This window comes from Odocoileus virginianus, chromosome 33 (genome assembly GCF_023699985.2).
Source record: "Odocoileus virginianus isolate 20LAN1187 ecotype Illinois chromosome 33, Ovbor_1.2, whole genome shotgun sequence".
NCBI lineage: Eukaryota > Metazoa > Chordata > Mammalia > Artiodactyla > Cervidae > Odocoileus > Odocoileus virginianus.
Window position 1 is genome coordinate 37,228,531 of NC_069706.1, and position 18,062 is coordinate 37,246,592.

An 18,062-nucleotide genomic window follows, 5' to 3' on the forward strand; every position below is an offset into this window, starting at 1 on the left:
GGCCCAGCCATCATAGGCCGTTTAGCCTAGGGCTAAAGACCTTCCCCACCCCAGCAAGTCCTCCTCTCTGCCAGGAGCGCTGAGGAAAAAGGGGGCCTGACACCGTCCCCCTTTGTGGAGCACCTACTGGCTGCCTCCGCTCAGGCTCGGCACTTGACGTGCACCCCCCCCCCCCCCCCCCCCGCCCCGACGGTCCTCACACACCTGTCCCCGAGGGATGATGCTGGCCCAACATGCAGAGCAAGAAACTGAGGTCAGAGAGGTGGCCCACGGCGCCCAGCTCCCGGCTCGGTGCTTCACTTGTCCCTTTTTGAAAACTGTGAAATATTCTGAGTGTACAGAGAAGTCTAGAGAGGCATGTAGTTCACCCTGAGATCTGCTCATTATTTCACGGTATTCAGCTCTGTTTTCTGGAAGAAATACAGGGTGTCGGAATCAATGGATGCTCCACCCTTCCACGCCCCCTCCCACCTCCACCCTGAAGCCCTGGTGGCCCCCTGCCATCTGTTTAGATGCCCCCGAAAGATAAATGGGAGTGCCCTTTTTACAGTTCGGTTTCGGTGCAATTTAATCTACAGTAGAGGTCCCAGCCCTGACTCTACAGCTGGATCCTGAGTGGAAGGCTCTGGGACCACCACTCTAATTAGCACACAGGCCTTTTCGGTTCCAGGCAGGCTCCCCACCCCCGACCCTCAACGACCACCACCATCCTGACTGCTGTCACCCTTGGCTGGCTTTGGTGTAAGGGGGCCCTGAGCCCTGCTGCCTGAGGCTGCTCCGTCTGGGTGTTCCTGACCCTGCATGTAGGTCACATCTCATACCCTTCTTATCTACCGCCGCTCCTGCAGGCCGGTATTCGGTGGTTTCACAAAGTATTTTTTACATTTTGCAAACTGGACCTGACCGCCTTGTACTTTTCTCCCCGGGGCTTGATGGGGTTGATCTAAGTGCAGACCTCGGCCTCCCTCGCAGGCGTCTTCTGGAGGACGCCCTGGCGCCAGGCTGTCAGGCAGCTCTGGGGTTAAGGCGCCCGCACGCCGGCCTAGGGGGCCGGGGTATGGGCCACGGGTGTCCGCGGCGGGACCCCCCCCAGGCCAAGCCCCTTCCCCGCAGCCTCCCCGAAGGTGCCCCCCGCCAGGGCCCAGCCGCGGCCGGCCCTTCGGAGAAGCGGGAACATGTCGAAAGGCGCAGCCCCACCTCGGACCCCTCCGGGGCCTGGCGGAACACGGGAAGTTCGGGGAGGAAGCAGCGCGCGGCGCGCACGGCGGCCCGCGGGCCGGATGACTAAGTTTGGCCGCGCGCCGCGCCGCCGGTTGCCTTTTATGGCTGACTCGCCGGCGGCGGACGTGGCTGCCCGGGCCCCCCGGTCGAGGGGGCTGCGGGTACGGCTGGGAGAGGGCGGCAGACGGCGGAGGTGGGGGTTCAGCTTCGGGCACTTCCCCGGAGGGCCGCCCATCCTCTGGCCCGCTCCCCCCTCCCCACCCCCAGCTGGCCAGACCCGGCCTCCCCATTCACCCAGAGGGAAACTGAGGCCGGGGAGGCGTGGCGTCCTGCCGGGGTCACCTCGCACCGCGGCGGGGTGGCGCCCGATGACACCCAAAGGCCCCGCTTCCCAGCCCAGGGCCAGGACAGCGTGACTCACACCTCCAGGGGCGCGGAGCTGCATTTATTGAGCACTCACTGTTTGTCTCCTGGCCTCGATTTCTCGGCCTCCCAGTCCTCTGAGTGCGGGTTTGGGTCCGCGAACCCCAGGGCTCTCTCGGGGGCGGGGTGGCGGTGGGAAAGGAGTGGCAGAAGCAGCTCCCCTCCCCCTCCCCCCTCACCTGCGCCGGCTGGCTGTTGTACTTTACATCTGCACACACTCGGGAGATGAAAACCATCTCCCTGTTTAACAGATGGGAAACTGAGGGTCCGGGGAGCTAAGTGGCAAGGCACCAAAGGACGTCTGGGAGCGGGTACCCCAATCCTAGGGGTATCGGAACGCACAGAGGGCCGGCACGGAATAGATCTCTGTTGGCACCTGCGTCGCAGCATGACCCTGGGGCACGCTGGCGTTTCCAGCTGTTCTTCCGCCTCCGCCCCCCGGCCCTGCCACGCCGTGGGCCTCACTGTGTTCACATGCACAACGGGGGGACTCCAGGGGGTCCGGTTTGGAGCGGGGAGCCCGCTCGGGGTGGCGGTCTGGGAAGAGAGAGGCAGCGATTTAGAAAATTCGGGCGCTGGGCTGCGGCCCCCTCCCCACCCTGAGTCCTCCAGGGCCTCAGCGGCTCCCAGGGGGGGAGGGGCCAGGGGGTGGGCAGCTCCGGCCACCCTCTCCGGCCAGGCCTGTGGGGCGAGCACCCCCTCCCCGGGCGCTCCCAAACCTCGCCTTTTATGGAGAGGAAGCTGGGCCAAGTGGGCCGGGCCCGCCCGAGGGGCGGGGTGGGGGCCTGCAGCCCCGGCCGGCCCGCGCCGGACACGCACTGGGGGCGCCAGGGCTTATCTCCTCTCGAGCTGAGCGGCCCTGGGACCCGGGAGGCTCGGAGCCGCGGCCACGTGAGCCGCGCGGGCCTGGGAGCGCCAGATAATGACCTCCCCACCCGGGCCGCGAGCGCAGAGCCCGGGGAGGCGGGGCCTGCGCCCCGGCTGGGTAGCCGGCCCGCCCCGGGTTCCAGCCTCCCAGGGGATGGGCTTGAGAACGCTCACCTTGGGGCCCCAGGCTTACCTGGAGTGTCCGGGTGGACCGTCCACCCTCTGATATGACTTAGAGACCCTCCCTCCCCCTGACTTGGGAGAGTCAGGGCCTCTGTCCCGCAGCGCAGTGTCCCCGCCCAGACACCAACAGAGAAAGTTCTCCACCTTTAACGGCCTCCACCCTGAGCCTGCGCTGCTTCGCGGAAGGAGGGCCAGGATGGGCTATGGAGTTCTGAGAACCCAGTATTCCGCCCGATCTGGTGGTCCAGGGTCCAGCTGGGACCCTGGGAGGCTGGTCCCAGGCCATTGGGCTCCATTTTGCAGATGCACACACTGAGGCCCAGACAGAGCAGGGCGTAGCTCGGGGTGGTTCCGAGGCCCTGCTCCTGTGCTGTGTGGCCACCGGAACCCGGACTGCAGGGTCTGGACACAGAGTGCTGGCCTGGGTATGCCCGAAGAGAGCCCTCATGAGTGCCGTGTCCTTCTCCTGAGCCCCGCTCTGAGATCCCCCGGCCTTGAAGGGACTTCGCAGGCCTAAGGAGCTGAGCGACAGAAGCGGGGGCTGTGGCAAGGCCCGGGGATTCTGGTCCAGCCCGCCTGCAAGCACCCTATGATGCTCACACATCCCCCTCCCTCCTCTGGGGTCGGCAAGACCCGGCAGTCCTTCCTAGGTGTGGGGGCTGCTAAGGTCAGGCTAGGTCCGTAACAGATACCTGCTCCCAACCCCAGGCCTGAGGTGACAGTTCAGTGGAGGGTGGGGACAGGTGGGGGCAATACATGTAGACTTGCAGATTCCTGAGCTGGAAGGCTGGCACCACACCCAGTCCACCCTGGGGAAAGGTCACCGTCATGATTAAGTCTAGAAAGCGCCCCTGATGACAGGGGGAGGCCGGATTCCAGCCCCTGCCCTTGGCCCTTTGCCCTCTGTTCACAGGGACCCTGGGAATGGGCTAGGGCAGAGCCAGGAAGCTTAGCTTATCAGTTGATCCATGACCGCCTTTCTCCTCCTCCCTACACCCCCCACCCACTACTCTAAAACCAACTGTGAGCAAGTACCACAGAGAAGCCCCTGGTCCCCGGTTCTTTCCCGGGAAAAAGAGCAGTAGTGACCACAGCCCAGCCACTCTGTGCTTTTCGACCCCTTGACTCACACTCTGATTTCATCCTTCCAGCAGCCCCACACAGTTTTCACTCCCATTTCACAGGTGAGAAAACTGAGGCCCTTTCCAGGGAAAGGGACTTGCCCAGAATCACAGAGATGACAGGTATGCCCCTTCCTGCCTCTTGGGGTTGCCATGGGGACAGAGTCAAATTAGAGAACATCAGAAAAGGGAGCGTATCACAGACAAACAAGTTATCATTCTCATGGCTGTTATTATTTGTGTAGCTTCCCTCGTAGCTCAGTAGGTAAAGATTCTGCTTGCAATGCAGGAGATCCAGGTTCGATCCCTGGGTCAGGAAGATCCTTTGGAGAAGGAAATGACAACCCACTCCAGTATTCTTGCCTGGAAAATCCCATGGACAGAGGAGCCTGGCAGGCTACAGTCCATGGGGTTGCAAGAGTCAGACACGACTTAGTGACTAAACCAAAACTATCTCTACTACGAACTTCTATGTGGCTAGAAGCAGAGAGAAATCTGACATGTGAGGCGACAGTTTGCTGTGGCGCCTCCTGGGCCCTTTCACAAGGTAGAGCCAGCCGCCGGAACATCGCATGTGGCCCTGCCCCTCTCCCGCTCCCACACCCTCTATGGCTCTGCATTACCCTTGCTGACGAAGTCCCAGCTCCTGAGTTTATGCCCCAGTCCTCTGAGAACACACCCGCCCCAGGCATCCTGGGCGCCAGCTAATCTCCAGCCTAGGAAGCATTTTCCACCTCCTGGCTGAATTCCAAGGAGACATTCTTGCTCTGTGACCCTGCAGCTTGCTTCCCTTCTCTGGGCCAAGGTGGAGGCTGGGGAGGAGGGGAAGGGGCTCCTGGCCACGTTGGGGGAGGGGAGCCCAGAGGCCCTGCAGCTGCTGCCTGCTGCAGAGTTCTTGTCCCTAGTCTCCAACCGGTTCTCTGATGGGTGTCACGGAACCCCCAGCGCTGAGCACCAGAGGCTGGCCTGGTAAGCTTGTGTCCGACTCCCAAGAGGGCCTGTCTCTTGCCCTTGTGGGCTCTAGAACCCAGCTTAACCCAGCTCTGCGAGCCTCGCGCAGACCCTGCCCACCTCAGTCTCCCCACCTGCACACATGGACCTGAATTCAAGGCCCAGCACGTTCCTTCCAAGGGGTAAGGACATAGCCCCCTCTGAGCTGTGCTGAGGGCTCCCCCAAGCCCACGCCCACCCCAGTTGGGGTTTTCCCCAGTTGGGGTCTTCCCCAGTTGGGCCCTCCGTGTACTCTGCTGAGAGCTGACCAGAGCAGAAATGCTGTTGAGCCCAGACCTCCGCACCGAGGTTTCTATGGACTCTAAAGGGCCCAGCCACATCAAATGTTTGCAGTTCTCCCCACATACCCTTCTGTCAAGCCCCCTCTAAATTGCCCTTTGTGAACTCCATTCACATGTCAAAGCCCAGCCCCCAAAGCCCCAGCCTATAGAAAGCCTTGTTTGATCCTAGGACTGGGTTGCTCCTCCTCCAGTTCAGCGCCTCATGTGTTCAGGATATGACAGTTGCTTTCCCCCGGGACCCCTGGAGAACAAGGTTCAAGTCTGACCCGTGAGTGTTATCAAACACCAGGTGAGTCAGCCGCAGCCCAGGGACTCGAGGACTTCCTGTGACACCTACCCTCCTATACTCCAACATCCGCTGGAAGGTGTGAGCCCTGAGCTGGCCCAACCCCTTCCTCCCCAGGCCTATTCCTCATCAGCTTTGGCAGTCTTAGGACATTATCCCTGCCAGGGCTGTGTCCACACCCTCCTGGGACAGGGTGCTCACACCTTGGAGTGATAGCACATTGACTCCTGTAACCTCTGTCCCTGCTGTAGAGAACTGGATCCATTCATCTTCCCCTCCCTTCCTCTCCTCCTTCCCTCCTTCTATCTGAAGACAGAAGCTCAAAACCGCACTAACTCACACCCTGGGAACCCACAGTGATCAAAACATTCATGGTCCCTGCCAGTGGAGCATGGAGGAAGAGAGTATGATCACACAGTTACATCCAATAATTGGCTATGATGAGCATGCAGGAGCCACAAGAACCTTGCCCTTGCCTAGAAATCCAGGGGGGCTTCCTGGAAGAGGTGATGTTTACACCAAACCCTAAAGGAGAAGCAGAAATTAAATAAGCAGAAAGGATGCATGTGGGGAGCAGGGTCCATTACAGAGAGAACAGCGAGTGCAAAGGCCCTGAGGCAGATAGGAGTTTGGTGTTCTAAGGATTAGAAGGCAGTGTCTAGGAACAACGAGTCAGGCTGGAGGGCCATGAGGGTGGGGTTAACCACACTCCCACAGTGCGGAGCCACTGTCTCCGCAACTATGTGCAGTGTCAATGTGCATCTCCTTGAATTGCCACAAACTGAACACTCACAGGTACCCAATACCCAGATTGACAGAGGCCTAGGTTCCAGAAGCTTCCATCATGCCCTTTCTAGTCGTCCTCCACATAGGGCACCGTTGTCCTGTCTTCTGCACATAGATTGGCTCCCCATCTTTAAACTCTGCAAAGACAGGATCAGGGAGAATCCCTTCTTGCGTGTGAAGTGGGAGCTCACTGTGGTTTGCATTTGCATTTCCCGGATGACCCGTGATGTCAAGTCTCTTCTTATCTTTCCTGGCGAGGTGGAGTTTTGGGTGGACTTTTGTTTAAAATGCCCCTTCAGGGGCTTCCCTGGGGGCTGAGTGGGAACGAAACTGCTTGCCAAGGCAGGACACATGGGTTCGACCCCCGATCTAGGAAGATCCCACATGCTTTGCAGCAACTAAGCCCATAAACCACGACTACTGAGCCTGTGCTCTAGGGCCCGGGAGCCGCAACGACTGAGCCCTCGAGCCGCAACTATTGAAGCCTGTGTGCCCTGGAGGCCGAGCTCCAGAACAGGAGAAGCCACAATGAGAAGCCCGCAGTCCACGACCAAAGTAGCCCCCGCTCGCCACAACTAGAGAAAAACGTGTTTACAGTAGAGAAGACCCAGTACAGCCAAAATAATAATAATAAGTCCCTTCAGGGCCTTCCTTGGCAATCCAGTGATCAAGACTCTCGCTTCCACTAAAGGGCGCACAGGTTTGATCCCTGGTTGGGGAACTTAGGATCCCGCAATTATGCGGTGCAGCCAAAAATAATGATAAATAAATAAATAAAATGCCCCTCCAGGTCTGTTTCTCATTCCCCTCCCTGCCTTTCCCTTCTCTTTCTCGCCCAAAGCCTAGCCAGTATTCTCCGGTGGAAGAACAATCAGCGCACGTGAAGAAGAACGGGGCGGTCTCCACCTCCCACCCCGGCCGGACCGGACCAGGGAGAGGCCCGCCACTGCGCACGCGCAGACGAGGCCCCTGTTGGAGCGCCCGCCATACCTGCAGGCCCCGCCCCCCAACCCCGGCAGGCGCGGGACGCAGGTGCGGTAGGCAGCCTGTCACGCAGCGTGCCCGGCCCAAGCGGCCAACCACGGCCGCCCTGTACCCACTCTGGGCAAGGCCCAGCTCTGGCCTGTCTGTCGCGCGCCTGTCCCCTCCCTCAGCTCCTCGACGTGGCGAAGCGAGGTGGCCAAGGTCAAGGCCACCAAGGCATGGGCCGCTCGGCTGTGTCCCCGGGGCGGGGTCGCAGGGCCGGACACACAGCTCCCCGCGCTCCCCCCGGGCCCCGGCCTGGGCCTGCCCTCCGGCGTCCCCGCACCTGCAGACAGGGAGCAACGCGGGGCGACGGAGGCCCCGGAGCCAGTCCCCACGAGGGCCCCGGAGGCAGCTGACCGAGGACGGATGAGGGACGAGGCCGTCAGTCCCGCAGGGCTGGGTGCATCCACCCGAAGGGGCCGGCGCCACGTGGCCCAGGGTTGTCCAGCATGTCGGCCTGCTCAGGCTGTTCAAAGCCATCTTGGCCGAGGGGTGCCAGGCCCTGGACCGACCAGCCCGGCTCTCCCAGCAGAAAGCTGGGCATCCTCCTTGCCATTCTGCAGGCACACAGAATGCAAAGCCCTGGCCCTCCAGACCTGGGCTCCTCCGGCTTGCACCAAGCGCTGTGTGACACTGGGTGAGCCTCTGCCCATCTCTGGGCCTTGGTTTCCCCTTTGGTAAGTAGGCAGGTGACAGCCGGCTCCCAGAATGTCTGTGACAAGCCCCTGAAAGGTCCAGAAAGCCCACCCGGATGGCGCTGTCCGCACTGGGTCTTCCTGACCCTGCTGGGCTCAGAGATGCCGAGTCCCTTTCCAAGGATATCTGGGGTGAGCGACAGAACCAAGACCTACTCAACAGAGCGCCTGAAAGTGAATCAGAAGAGGAAAGACCAGGGTCTCCAAAAGACATGGTCTGCTTCTTGGGGCCTCACAGTGGGGGCGGGGGGGGAGGGGCGGAGATGCCCACTCCTTCCTGGGCTACCCCACCTGCTCTGGGGCTCCTTCACTCTGCTTGACTAAGAGGGCACAGCGCGTAGCCCCCTGGCCCTGGGCACAGCGGGGTTACTGCTGAGTCCTACCTGGGTCTGGATGGACCTCCCGGCCTGGTCACTACCTGTTCTGGTCACAGTTGTGTGCCCCCAGTGCTATGGGTCTCCACAGCTCAGGTCACTTAGCCCAGATTACTCCCTGGGGGCCTGGGATGTGGAGGGAGCAGGGCCTCTGGGTCGGGGGGGGGGGGAGCCCTGCTTGCCACCCCAGAGGCCAACAGAGGCTTCTGTGCCAGGGGAAGCCCCTTCCCCGCCTGGCCCATCAAACCCAGGTCTGAGACGCGGGCCCACTGCAGGCTCACACAGAATCGGTCTCATCGGATCCGGGCTGACCGTGTCCCCCCTGGTGGACAGTGCAGGCCAGGGAGGGGGTGGTCCCCCCATATCACAGGAAGCTCCAGTTCCTGACCAGCCCAGCCAGCGACTGAGATTTCTGGCTGAGGAGGGCCCGGTTACCCAGTGGCGAGGCCCAGCCGATCAGGTTTCCACCTGGATGGGCCCCAAGCCCGGAGGAGCCGGTGCCGGCAGAGGAGGGTGCCCCACGTCTCAGCGGTGAGCTGTGCTGCCCACTGGTCACCCTGGGCCTCGGTTTGCCGGCCTGGAACACAGGGAACAGCAACTGTCCGGAGGCTCCCGGATGAACGGGGCGCCTTCGAGACGGGCCCCGGAGTCCTGGGTGCCAGGACCTCCCAGTGATGCACTCCCCACTCTCACTGGCCTCAATTTGTTCCTCTGAGAAATGGAGAGATTCCAGTTTGGCCGGCAGGGGTGTGGTGAGCTTTCTGTGTGCGTCCAGGCGGGGCTCTCCTCTGCTGGCCGCGGGCCCTTGGGGACCCTGCTGACCGGCCCTGTCCCCCTGTGGACGCCAGGGCCAGCCTGCACCCTGAGGTGGGTGAGCCTGTGGCTTGTGAGTCACCCCCGCCCCGCCCGCCTGCACTTTCCCAACGGCTCCTGTCCCCCTTCCCGTTCCCCTTTCACTTCCTCGGGCCCCTCCAGCCTGGGGGGGCATCCCCTCGTACCTCTGCTGCCCCAGTGGAGAGCAGGCCACCCAGCCAGGGAGGGGCTGAGCCCCCAACGCTGACCATGTCGCTGGGTGCCCAGGACATGAGCCCCCACGTCACGTCACTGACTGCCCCTGGTCCCTGGGTCCAGAAGCCCCCCCCACCCCCAGCCTCTTTCCGCAGCCCTGGGCCGGGTATCCAGGCGCAGAGGGCCCCTGTGGCCTCCTGTCTGCACTGTTCCCCTGGGCAAGTCTGCCCACACTTTGGGTCCTGAGGCCCAAGGACCCCGCTTGGCCCTGAACTTGAAGTTGCTGTTGATTCCACCCCACTTGGTTCAGGCCGCTGGCTGGAGAACCAGGGGCGCCTGGCCGCGGAGCACTGACTCGGGTGACCCGGGGCAGGTCACCAGCCACTCCCGGTGGGTAGACGTAGACCCAGGCCCTCAAAAGCTTCCACACCCCCCCCACCCCAGGGCAGGCGCCTGAGACCGGGATGCCCCCCGGTCTGCCTGGGACGGCCGTCAGACCCCCTCGGGGGCTCCCCGTCTCAGCGTTGCGTCATTGCTTCACTTCTGGAGGATGCCAGCAACTAGCCCTCCCGGCAGAAGGGCCGAGGGATCAGCAGGGGCTCATCTGCGTGTGTGTAGAGGGGGGAAGCCCACGGAACCTCATGTCTGTTTCTGAAAAAATTCAACCAAGTAAGCCAGGCTGGGAACTTCCCAGGAGGCGGCTTTTCTCTGGGTGCCCTGGGGGACAGGAAGAGAAAGGGTAGTTTTGCAGGATTTTTTAAAACACTCCCAAGGATGGTCAGAAGTTCCCGGTTTCTCAGGGCCAGGGATCCCCCTTGGGTAGATGAGTGTCAGGGAGGTGGGGAGGCCCAGGGCGGGCTGAGGCGCTGGAGGCCGCCCGGTGCCGGCCCCGGGAGAGACTCTGGCTAGAGGCCTGGCCAGGGTGGGGACCGAGGCCTGGCTGAGGCCCAAGAGCACAGGGCCCGGCCCAGCCCTCCCGCCTCCAGGCTCCCCTTCGGCCGGCTGGGCGCCTCCTGAGGACCTTGCCTCTCCCCTTCCGTCTGGGGCACCAGCACGGCTGTCTTTTGTGAGACGTGCCTCAGGGATCACACCTGCTTTACTCGGGGGGTTATCTGGGGCTGTTCCCCCCTGGACACGCCTGGCTGGTTGGTGCTGGGGTGCGGGATTCAGCAGTGGTGCGATCCAGGAGGCTGGGCACCTGCCCGTGCTCTTGCGGTGGAATCCTGACTGGGTCCCTTCCCCTCTCTTGAGCGGGAGAGCTGCTCCTCTTATGGCAGAGGAGGGAGGCAGTCATGGGAGGCTTCCTGGAGGGGGCAGGCAGCCCAAGAGCTGGCCTTGAAGGCTGGGGGGAAGCTGGGCAGGAGACAAGAGGCACATCAAGCCCAGTCCCTCCCAGGACCTCAGAAATCCAAGGTCCAGAATCGCCTCTCGAGACCATCCCGGGAAAAGGGGACGGGGCAGGGGAAGAGCCAGCCTGGGGGCCAGGACCCGCTGTCCCGTGACCAGGGGCTCGGGCCGCTTTCTCCAGGCCTTGGAGATAAGCGCCGAGAAGGGGGCTGGGACCTAGGAATGTACACTGTGGAGCAGCCTTTGATCCCCATCCCTGGGGACATTTTTACCCAGGGAGGGGCAGTGAGGGGCCTCCAGGCCCTACACCTAGAGCCCTTCACTCCAGACCCCGGGCCTCAGTCGCCTCATCCGTAACAAGGGCTGTGCTTGCGGGAATGTCGCCCCTGGTGAACACCAGTTGCCCCTTGTGGGGAACCATGGTGCGCAGGGTCACTGCCCTCCTGGAGCCGAGTCTGAGAGAGAAGGTCTCCTGCCCCGTCTCTTCCTCTGAAAAATGGAGCCTGGGGTCCCCTAGGGCAGGGCGGCAGTGTCGGGGCAGGCTCCGGAGGGAGGCGGGGAGTGGTCCTCTGCTAGGGGCTGTAAAGGTCCGCTGGCCTGGAGGCCTCTCGGGGAGGGGAACCGCAAGAAGGAAAGAAGAAAAAAAAAAATAGCACCAGAAACGCAAGTGCCGTCCCCATTGGCTGAGCCGCCTAAGGGCCCCGGGGGCTGGGTGCCGGCCTGCCCCAGCGGCAGCTCGGAAAACTCCCTGCAAGGGCAAAGTTCCCGCGAGCGAAGAACCTGCTCACTTCCTCTCCTGCGGGCCTCCTCCCTCTTCCTCCGGCCGCTCCACTTCCTCTTTCCCTCCTGCTGCCTCTCTCTCTTCAGCTCCTCCCCGCCCCCCAGGCTGGCGACCCAGCCACCCCTCCAACCCTCCATCCTCCCAGGCTCCTTTCTCAAGGCTGAGGACACCCAGCGGGGTCACTAATGCACTGAGACCAGAGCCCTGGGGTGGGGGAGTGGTTCGGTGGAAGGAGGTGGACGCCGGACAGAGACCTGGAAGGACTTGCCTCTGGTCAGGGAGGCCAGCACTGTGCAGTGGTCTTTGGTGGGAGGGAGGTGTATGCTGCAGATCCTAGAGGACTCCCTTCAAGGGAGGGGCCTTCTGGGATGGGCCTTGGAGGATGCATAGGAGACCCCCCGGCTGCTGCAGACAGAGGCGGCCAGGAGTCCTCCAGCCCGAGGAGGGTGGGTGGGTGGGGCCCCTCGCTAGAGAAGAGGCGCGATGGTGGCCCAGGCCCTGCATCCCAGGGAGTGGCCTCGATCTCCAGCCCACAGAGCTGCCAGGGGCCACCCAAGTCTCTCACGCGTTGCCCCACGGCCCCGATTCCAGTCTGTCCGGCACCCCACCAGGCTCAGTGAACAGCCCTCATCAACTGGCAGCAAAGAGGCTTCTCACCGCCCCCCCCCCCCCCCCCCCCCGCCCCATCCCCACCACAGCTCCTGAATCACAGGGCTGGCAGGGCCTGGGGTGGCTGGCCAGATGCCCGCGACTGAGACACAAGGCCAGGGACAGGGCAATCTGGTCCCTGGGAGGCAGGGAGTGGAAGGATTGGAAACATTCACCCAGGCCCCGGGCGGGTGCTGGGGGAGCTGTCGAGAGTGGTTCCCTGAGAATGCCAGCCTGCGGCTCTGAGCCTCAGGGCTCTGCTGCGTGCTGAGAGCCGGTCACTCTTCCTACCTGTTTGTGGCCTCGGCAACCTTCAAAGGCCCTGCCACCGGCCTCCTGCAGTGGGCTGGACCAAGCTGCCTCTTCCCTGGCCAGATTCCACATCCATATATGGACTAATCTTTCGCTGTTTTCAACACACACTCAGTGAGCACCTACTATGTGTAGCAAAGCCCTAGGCAGGCCTGGGGTGCCTGCAGACAGACCCCTGGGGACCGGCATGGCCCCCACGCGGCCCACCCTTGGCTCTGTGTGAGAATTCAGCGTGTGGCCACCGCTGAGAAGCTGGGTGTTCCCCCAGGCTGGGCCGGGTGCCCTGCTGTGATTCCACGGCCTCTTGGGTGTCTCTCTGCCAAACGCTGCCCACCCTCTGGGGGGAAAGGGGCAAGCTCTCCCTGCTGTCTGGCATGGCTCAGATCAGGGAAGCAGCCAGAATACTGTGAGGCACCGAGGTCTGGCCCAGGGTTTGGGGGGAGGCCCAGGGCAGGCGCAGGTGCGCTGGGGCTTGGCTGAGGGCAGCTGGTCTTCAGGGACTGTCACCGCGGCCCCCCACCCTCACTCCTCGCTGGCACGCTGAGTGCCCTTCCCCTCTGCTTGGTGGCTTCCAGATGGTCCAGGGCAATTCAGCTGCACGTGACAGGCAGACGATGGACAGTGGGGCCCGGGCCCCAGGGCTGCGCTGAATGGCCCGGCCTGCCTGCATCCAGGAGAGCTTGGCAGCTGCCCGGGTTAACGGCCCAGGCTTGGCCTTGGCTGGGTGTGACCAGGCAGTTCTCAGAGGCAGCCCAGCTCCATGGAAACGGTTCCTCCGTTCTACAGATCCCACCTAGGTTCAGTCCTGCAGCAGGGGAGGCTCGGCCAGCCGCTGGCCCCTGGGTGGGGGGAGGCCTGCCCTGTCCCTGGGGACCGTGGTCCTGAAGTCCCTGTTAAATGGCCACAAGCCCCCTGAATCCCCGGTGTCAACACAGCTCTGAGCCCCAGGTCTGAGTAATAATGGCCCCTTAGCACACTAAGAACACCCACTTAGCATGCAGGGCACCCCCAGTCAGAGGCCCTCCTGTAACCCAGGCTTTCTGGACAGTTGAGCTAACGTTGGAAAGGGTGGGGGGCTCTCTGCCCACCCCTTCCCCCCACATCTGTTCCCTAAGCATGCACCCACAGCGACCAGGAACCCTGGCATCCGTGCTGACCCTTGCCCACCGGGGCGCTCGCTGCCCTGGGGCATCCACACCCGGAGGGGCCTGAGGTGGCAGGGGTCCCGCAGAGACAGAGGCAGGCTGCGTGCGGGCCTGGCCGTACGGGGCCGGACCTGGGGCAACTGCTCGGAGGGGCGGCTGCCCGGGGCTCGCACCCCCTGCCCGTGGGCCGCCCAGCACCCCAGGGAGGCCAACGCCAAAACTCTCTCCCTCGTCTTCCTCAATCTCGCTCTCGCTCTCTCCCAGTCCATCTCTTTCTTTTTTTTTTTTTTTTGGAAAAGGAGGGGAGAGGGGGGTTAAAAAAAAAAATGCTGCACTGTGCGGCGAGGCCGGTGAGTGAGCGGCGCGGGGCCAATCAGCGCCCGCCGTTTCGAAAGTTGCCTTTTATGGCTCGAGCGGCCGCAGCGGCGCCCTATATAACCCGGCGGCGCGAGGCGCAGCCACCGCCGAGACCGCGTCCGCCCCGCCAGCACAGGCCTCTCGCCTTCGCCTCTCCGCCTTCGCCGCCGGCCGACACCGCAACCAGGTAAGGGGTTCCCCGCGCCGGCCGGGCCACTGCTGCGCCGGGGGGCCGGCGCCTCCTCCGGGCAGGAGGGCCCCCCCGGCCCCCGTGGACGATCGCCGGGCTGCAGAGAGCGGGCTCCTGAGCTCCTCGCTCGGGGCCGGAGCTGCGCTCGGGGCGCGCTCCATCGCGGCTGGGGACGCCCTGGATCTCAGTCCGCTAGCGGGCTGCTTTGCTCCTCCAGGGCGATCCCGGGGCGGCGGCGGGGAGGGTGGGCGCGGCGGCGCGGCCCGGCGGAGTGGGGGCTGGGGGACGCTTGTGCGCGTGCGCGTGCGCGCTAGGCTCGGGAAGCGAGGGCGGGGCAGCAGGCCGGAAGGGGTGGGGCTGCCGTGTCTCGAGAGCGCCTGCGCGCACTTCCTCTCTGCGCTGCCGGCCGCCCGGCGGGCGTGGCCGCCGCCGCTGCGCGCCGGCCGGGTGGCGCTGGTGCTGGCGGGGCGGGGCGGGGCGGGGCGGGGCGGGGCTGGCGCCCGGTGGGGAGGGGGCGGAGGCCTGGCTTCCTGCCGCGCGCCGCGGGGGCCGCCTCCAACCCGCGTTTGCCTTTTATGGTAATAACGCGGCCGGCCGGCTTCCTTTGTCCCTAATCTGGTCGCGCGCGCGCCGGCGCCCCCTAGCGGCTCGAAGGCGTGCTGCACCGGAAGTGGGTAGGGCGGGGGCGGCCGCGCCCTACACCCTACGCCCCGGCTCACCGCCCGGTTGTACCCTGCAGTTCGCCATGGATGATGATATTGCTGCGCTCGTGGTCGACAACGGCTCCGGCATGTGCAAGGCCGGCTTCGCGGGCGACGATGCTCCACGGGCCGTCTTCCCTTCCATCGTGGGGCGCCCCCGGCACCAGGTATGGCGCCAGCCTGGGTCGGTCTTGCGCTTTAAGGAGCTGGCGGGGAGGAGGGTGGGGGGAGGCCTTTTTGGCTTTCTGGGTGGGGTGGGTGTGAGACTTGGCCGGAGCTGAAGGCGCCTCCTCTCCGCAGGGCGTGATGGTGGGCATGGGCCAGAAGGACTCCTACGTGGGTGATGAGGCTCAGAGCAAGAGAGGCATCCTGACCCTCAAGTACCCTATCGAGCACGGCATCGTCACCAACTGGGACGACATGGAGAAGATCTGGCACCACACCTTCTACAACGAGCTGCGTGTGGCCCCCGAGGAGCACCCCGTGCTGCTGACCGAGGCCCCCCTGAACCCTAAGGCCAACCGTGAGAAGATGACCCAGGTCAGTGGGCCGCCCGGCCTCAGCTCAGCGCCCCTCCTTTCTTGCCCTTCTTTGCCACGCCTTTTCTCACTTATTCTCTCTTCTGCCATTTTCCTAGGACTTTCTTCTCTGAGCTGAGTCTCCTTTGGAACTCTGCAGGTTCTATTTGCTTTTCCCCAGATGGGATCATTTTCTGGTGTTTGCCTTTCTGACTAGGTGTTGAAAGCATAAAGTGCTGTGGGTGTAGGTACTAACCCTGGCTCGTGTGACAAAAGCCAACCGAGGCTGCTGCCAAGTGGCCTTGGAGTGTGTATTCAGTAGGTGCACAATACGTTCTGAAGTGAATCCCCATCCTGGGATCCCCAGCACACTTAGCCGTGTTCCTTGCACTCTTCTGCATGTCCCCAGTCTGGCCTGACTGCCCGCTGTGGCGTCCCAAGTATGACGTGGCCCGTCTCTCCCTACAGATCATGTTCGAGACCTTCAACACCCCCGCCATGTACGTGGCCATCCAGGCTGTGCTGTCCCTGTATGCCTCTGGCCGCACCACCGGCATCGTGATGGACTCCGGTGACGGGGTCACCCACACGGTGCCCATCTACGAGGGGTACGCCCTCCCCCATGCCATCCTGCGTCTGGACCTGGCTGGCCGGGACCTGACAGACTACCTCATGAAGATCCTCACGGAGCGTGGCTACAGCTTCACCACCACGGCCGAGCGGGAAATCGTCCGTGACATCAAGGAGAAGCTGTGCTACGTTGCCCTGGACTTCGAGCAGGAGATGGCCACTGCGGCCTCCAGCTCCTCCCTGGAGAAGAGCTACGAGCTGCCGGATGGGCAGGTCATCACCATCGGCAATGAGCGGTTCCGCTGCCCCGAGGCTCTCTTCCAGCCTTCCTTCCTGGGTAAGTGAGAAGGCCCGCCCTACCCGCCCCACACAAAGGTCACCCTGTGGCCACACTGGAGGCTAAGTCTGCCTTCTCTTCCTCAGGCATGGAATCCTGCGGCATTCACGAAACTACCTTCAATTCCATCATGAAGTGTGACGTCGACATCCGCAAGGACCTCTACGCCAACACGGTGCTGTCTGGCGGGACCACCATGTACCCTGGCATCGCAGACAGGATGCAGAAAGAGATCACTGCCCTGGCACCTAGCACGATGAAGATAAAGGTGAGCGCCCAGCCAGAGCTGGACGGGGTGCAGATGGGCGTGGTGGTGGTCAAGGCGGTCGCCTTGCCGGGGTTCCGCGTGCACGGGGAGATGACGCCAGGGCCCTCACTGCCCCTTTCTCTCTCCAGATCATCGCGCCCCCTGAGCGCAAGTACTCCGTGTGGATTGGCGGCTCCATCCTGGCTTCGCTGTCCACCTTCCAGCAGATGTGGATCACGAAGCAGGAGTACGACGAGGCCGGCCCCTCCATCGTCCACCGCAAATGCTTCTAGGCGGACTGTTGGCTGCGTGACACCCTTTTTCTTGACAAAACCTAACTTGCGCAGAAAACGAGATGAGATTGGCATGGCTTTATTTGGTTTTTTTTTTTTTTTGTCTTTTTTGGTTTTTTTTTTTTTTTTTGGCGCTTGACTCAGGATTTAAAAACTGGAACGGTGAAGGTGACAGCAGTCGGTTGGATCGAGCATCCCCAAAGTTCTACAATGTGGCCGAGGACTTTGATTGTACATTGTTTTTCCTTTTTTTTTTTTTAAATAGTCATTCCAAATATCGTGAGATGCATTGTTACAGGAAGTCCTTTGCCTTCCCAAAAGCCACCCCGCTTCTCCCTAAGGAGAGGGGGCCAGTCCTCGCCCAGTCCACACAGGGGAGGTGATAGCATCGCTTTTGTGTAAATTATGTACTCCAAAAAAATTTTGTTTTTAATCTTCGCCTTAATACTTGTTCTTTTTGTTTATTTTGAATGGTCAGCCGTCATGGCCCCCTTTTTTTGTCCCCCAACTTGAGACGTATGAAGGCCTTTGGTCCCCTGGGGGCGGGTTGAGGTGCGGAGGCAGCCAGGGCTCTCCTGTACACTGACTTGAGACCAGTTCAATAAAGTGCACACCTTAAACTCGCGGCTCCTGCTTGCTGCTTGCTGGGCCTTGGGGACCAGGGCGGGGCAGCGGGGCCTCTGAGACACCTCTTTCCCTGGGGGTTCTCGGAGGGTCACACAGGAGGAGTTAAGGGTTCTAGCCTCTCATGTTTATTTGAGACAAGTTTCCTGGCCTGGCTCTGGTATCCCCATTTCTCACTGGTTCTGATATTGAGATGCTTGAAGAGTCGGGAGCCAGGGAGTTGGGGTTCCTTACACCCACCTCCGATTGGGTGGGGACCTTTGTGACTTTCTTCTTGGGATGGGGGCGGGGCCTCCTAAGTCAAGACTTCAGAACCTGCTCCGGGCCAGGGGCTTGAGGCTGAGCTCCAGAGTAACACCTGCCCGTTCACCTGGAGTGACCCCCACAGGAGGGGCTCTTCCTATGGGTCTTTAGGGCACCTGCCCCAACCGTGGGTGAGGGGCTGTGGGGGCTGGCAGAGATGGCTCTGGGGGGCACTTGGCCAAGGTCTGGATCCAATCCTTGGGACTGGAGTGTTCCCACTTGCAAGTGCAGATTGCCCCAGTTCTCCTAAGACTGGGGGGGGGCCACAGCCTGCCTCCCAGCTCCTGATTCCCCACTCCTGGAGGGCGGGGTCTGCCTGGCGCCTCAGGTCAGTCTGGGGCGCAGGGAAAAGAGGTGAGGTTCCCCTATGAAGGGTGCCCCCCCTCTAGAGGGAGTGAGAGGCACAG

General features: G+C 62.6%; 1 protein-coding gene across 1 annotated transcript; it reads left to right on the forward strand.

Moving 5' to 3' along the window:
• Positions 1 to 13,950: 13,950 nt before the first annotated feature.
• On the forward strand, positions 13,951 to 17,348 carry ACTB (actin beta). Its single transcript, XM_020874713.2, has 6 exons — positions 13,951 to 14,059; positions 14,802 to 14,930; positions 15,064 to 15,303; positions 15,750 to 16,188; positions 16,275 to 16,456; positions 16,585 to 17,348. Exons 2-6 carry the CDS (start codon positions 14,808 to 14,810, stop codon positions 16,726 to 16,728), a joined length of 1,128 nt encoding a protein of 375 aa, XP_020730372.2. The 5' UTR covers positions 13,951 to 14,059; positions 14,802 to 14,807; the 3' UTR covers positions 16,729 to 17,348.
• The last annotated feature ends 714 nt before the right edge of the window (positions 17,349 to 18,062 follow it).

Excerpts from the sequence above, each read along its gene's own strand:
- ACTB (XM_020874713.2), top strand. The coding sequence starts at position 14,808 with ATGGATGATGATATTGCTGCGCTCGTGGTCGACAACGGCTCCGGCATG. Across the intron at positions 14,931-15,063 it reads TGGGGCGCCCCCGGCACCAG|GGCGTGATGGTGGGCATGGG; the intron begins GTATGGCGCCAG and ends TCCTCTCCGCAG. Across the intron at positions 15,304-15,749 it reads ACCGTGAGAAGATGACCCAG|ATCATGTTCGAGACCTTCAA; the intron begins GTCAGTGGGCCG and ends CTCTCCCTACAG.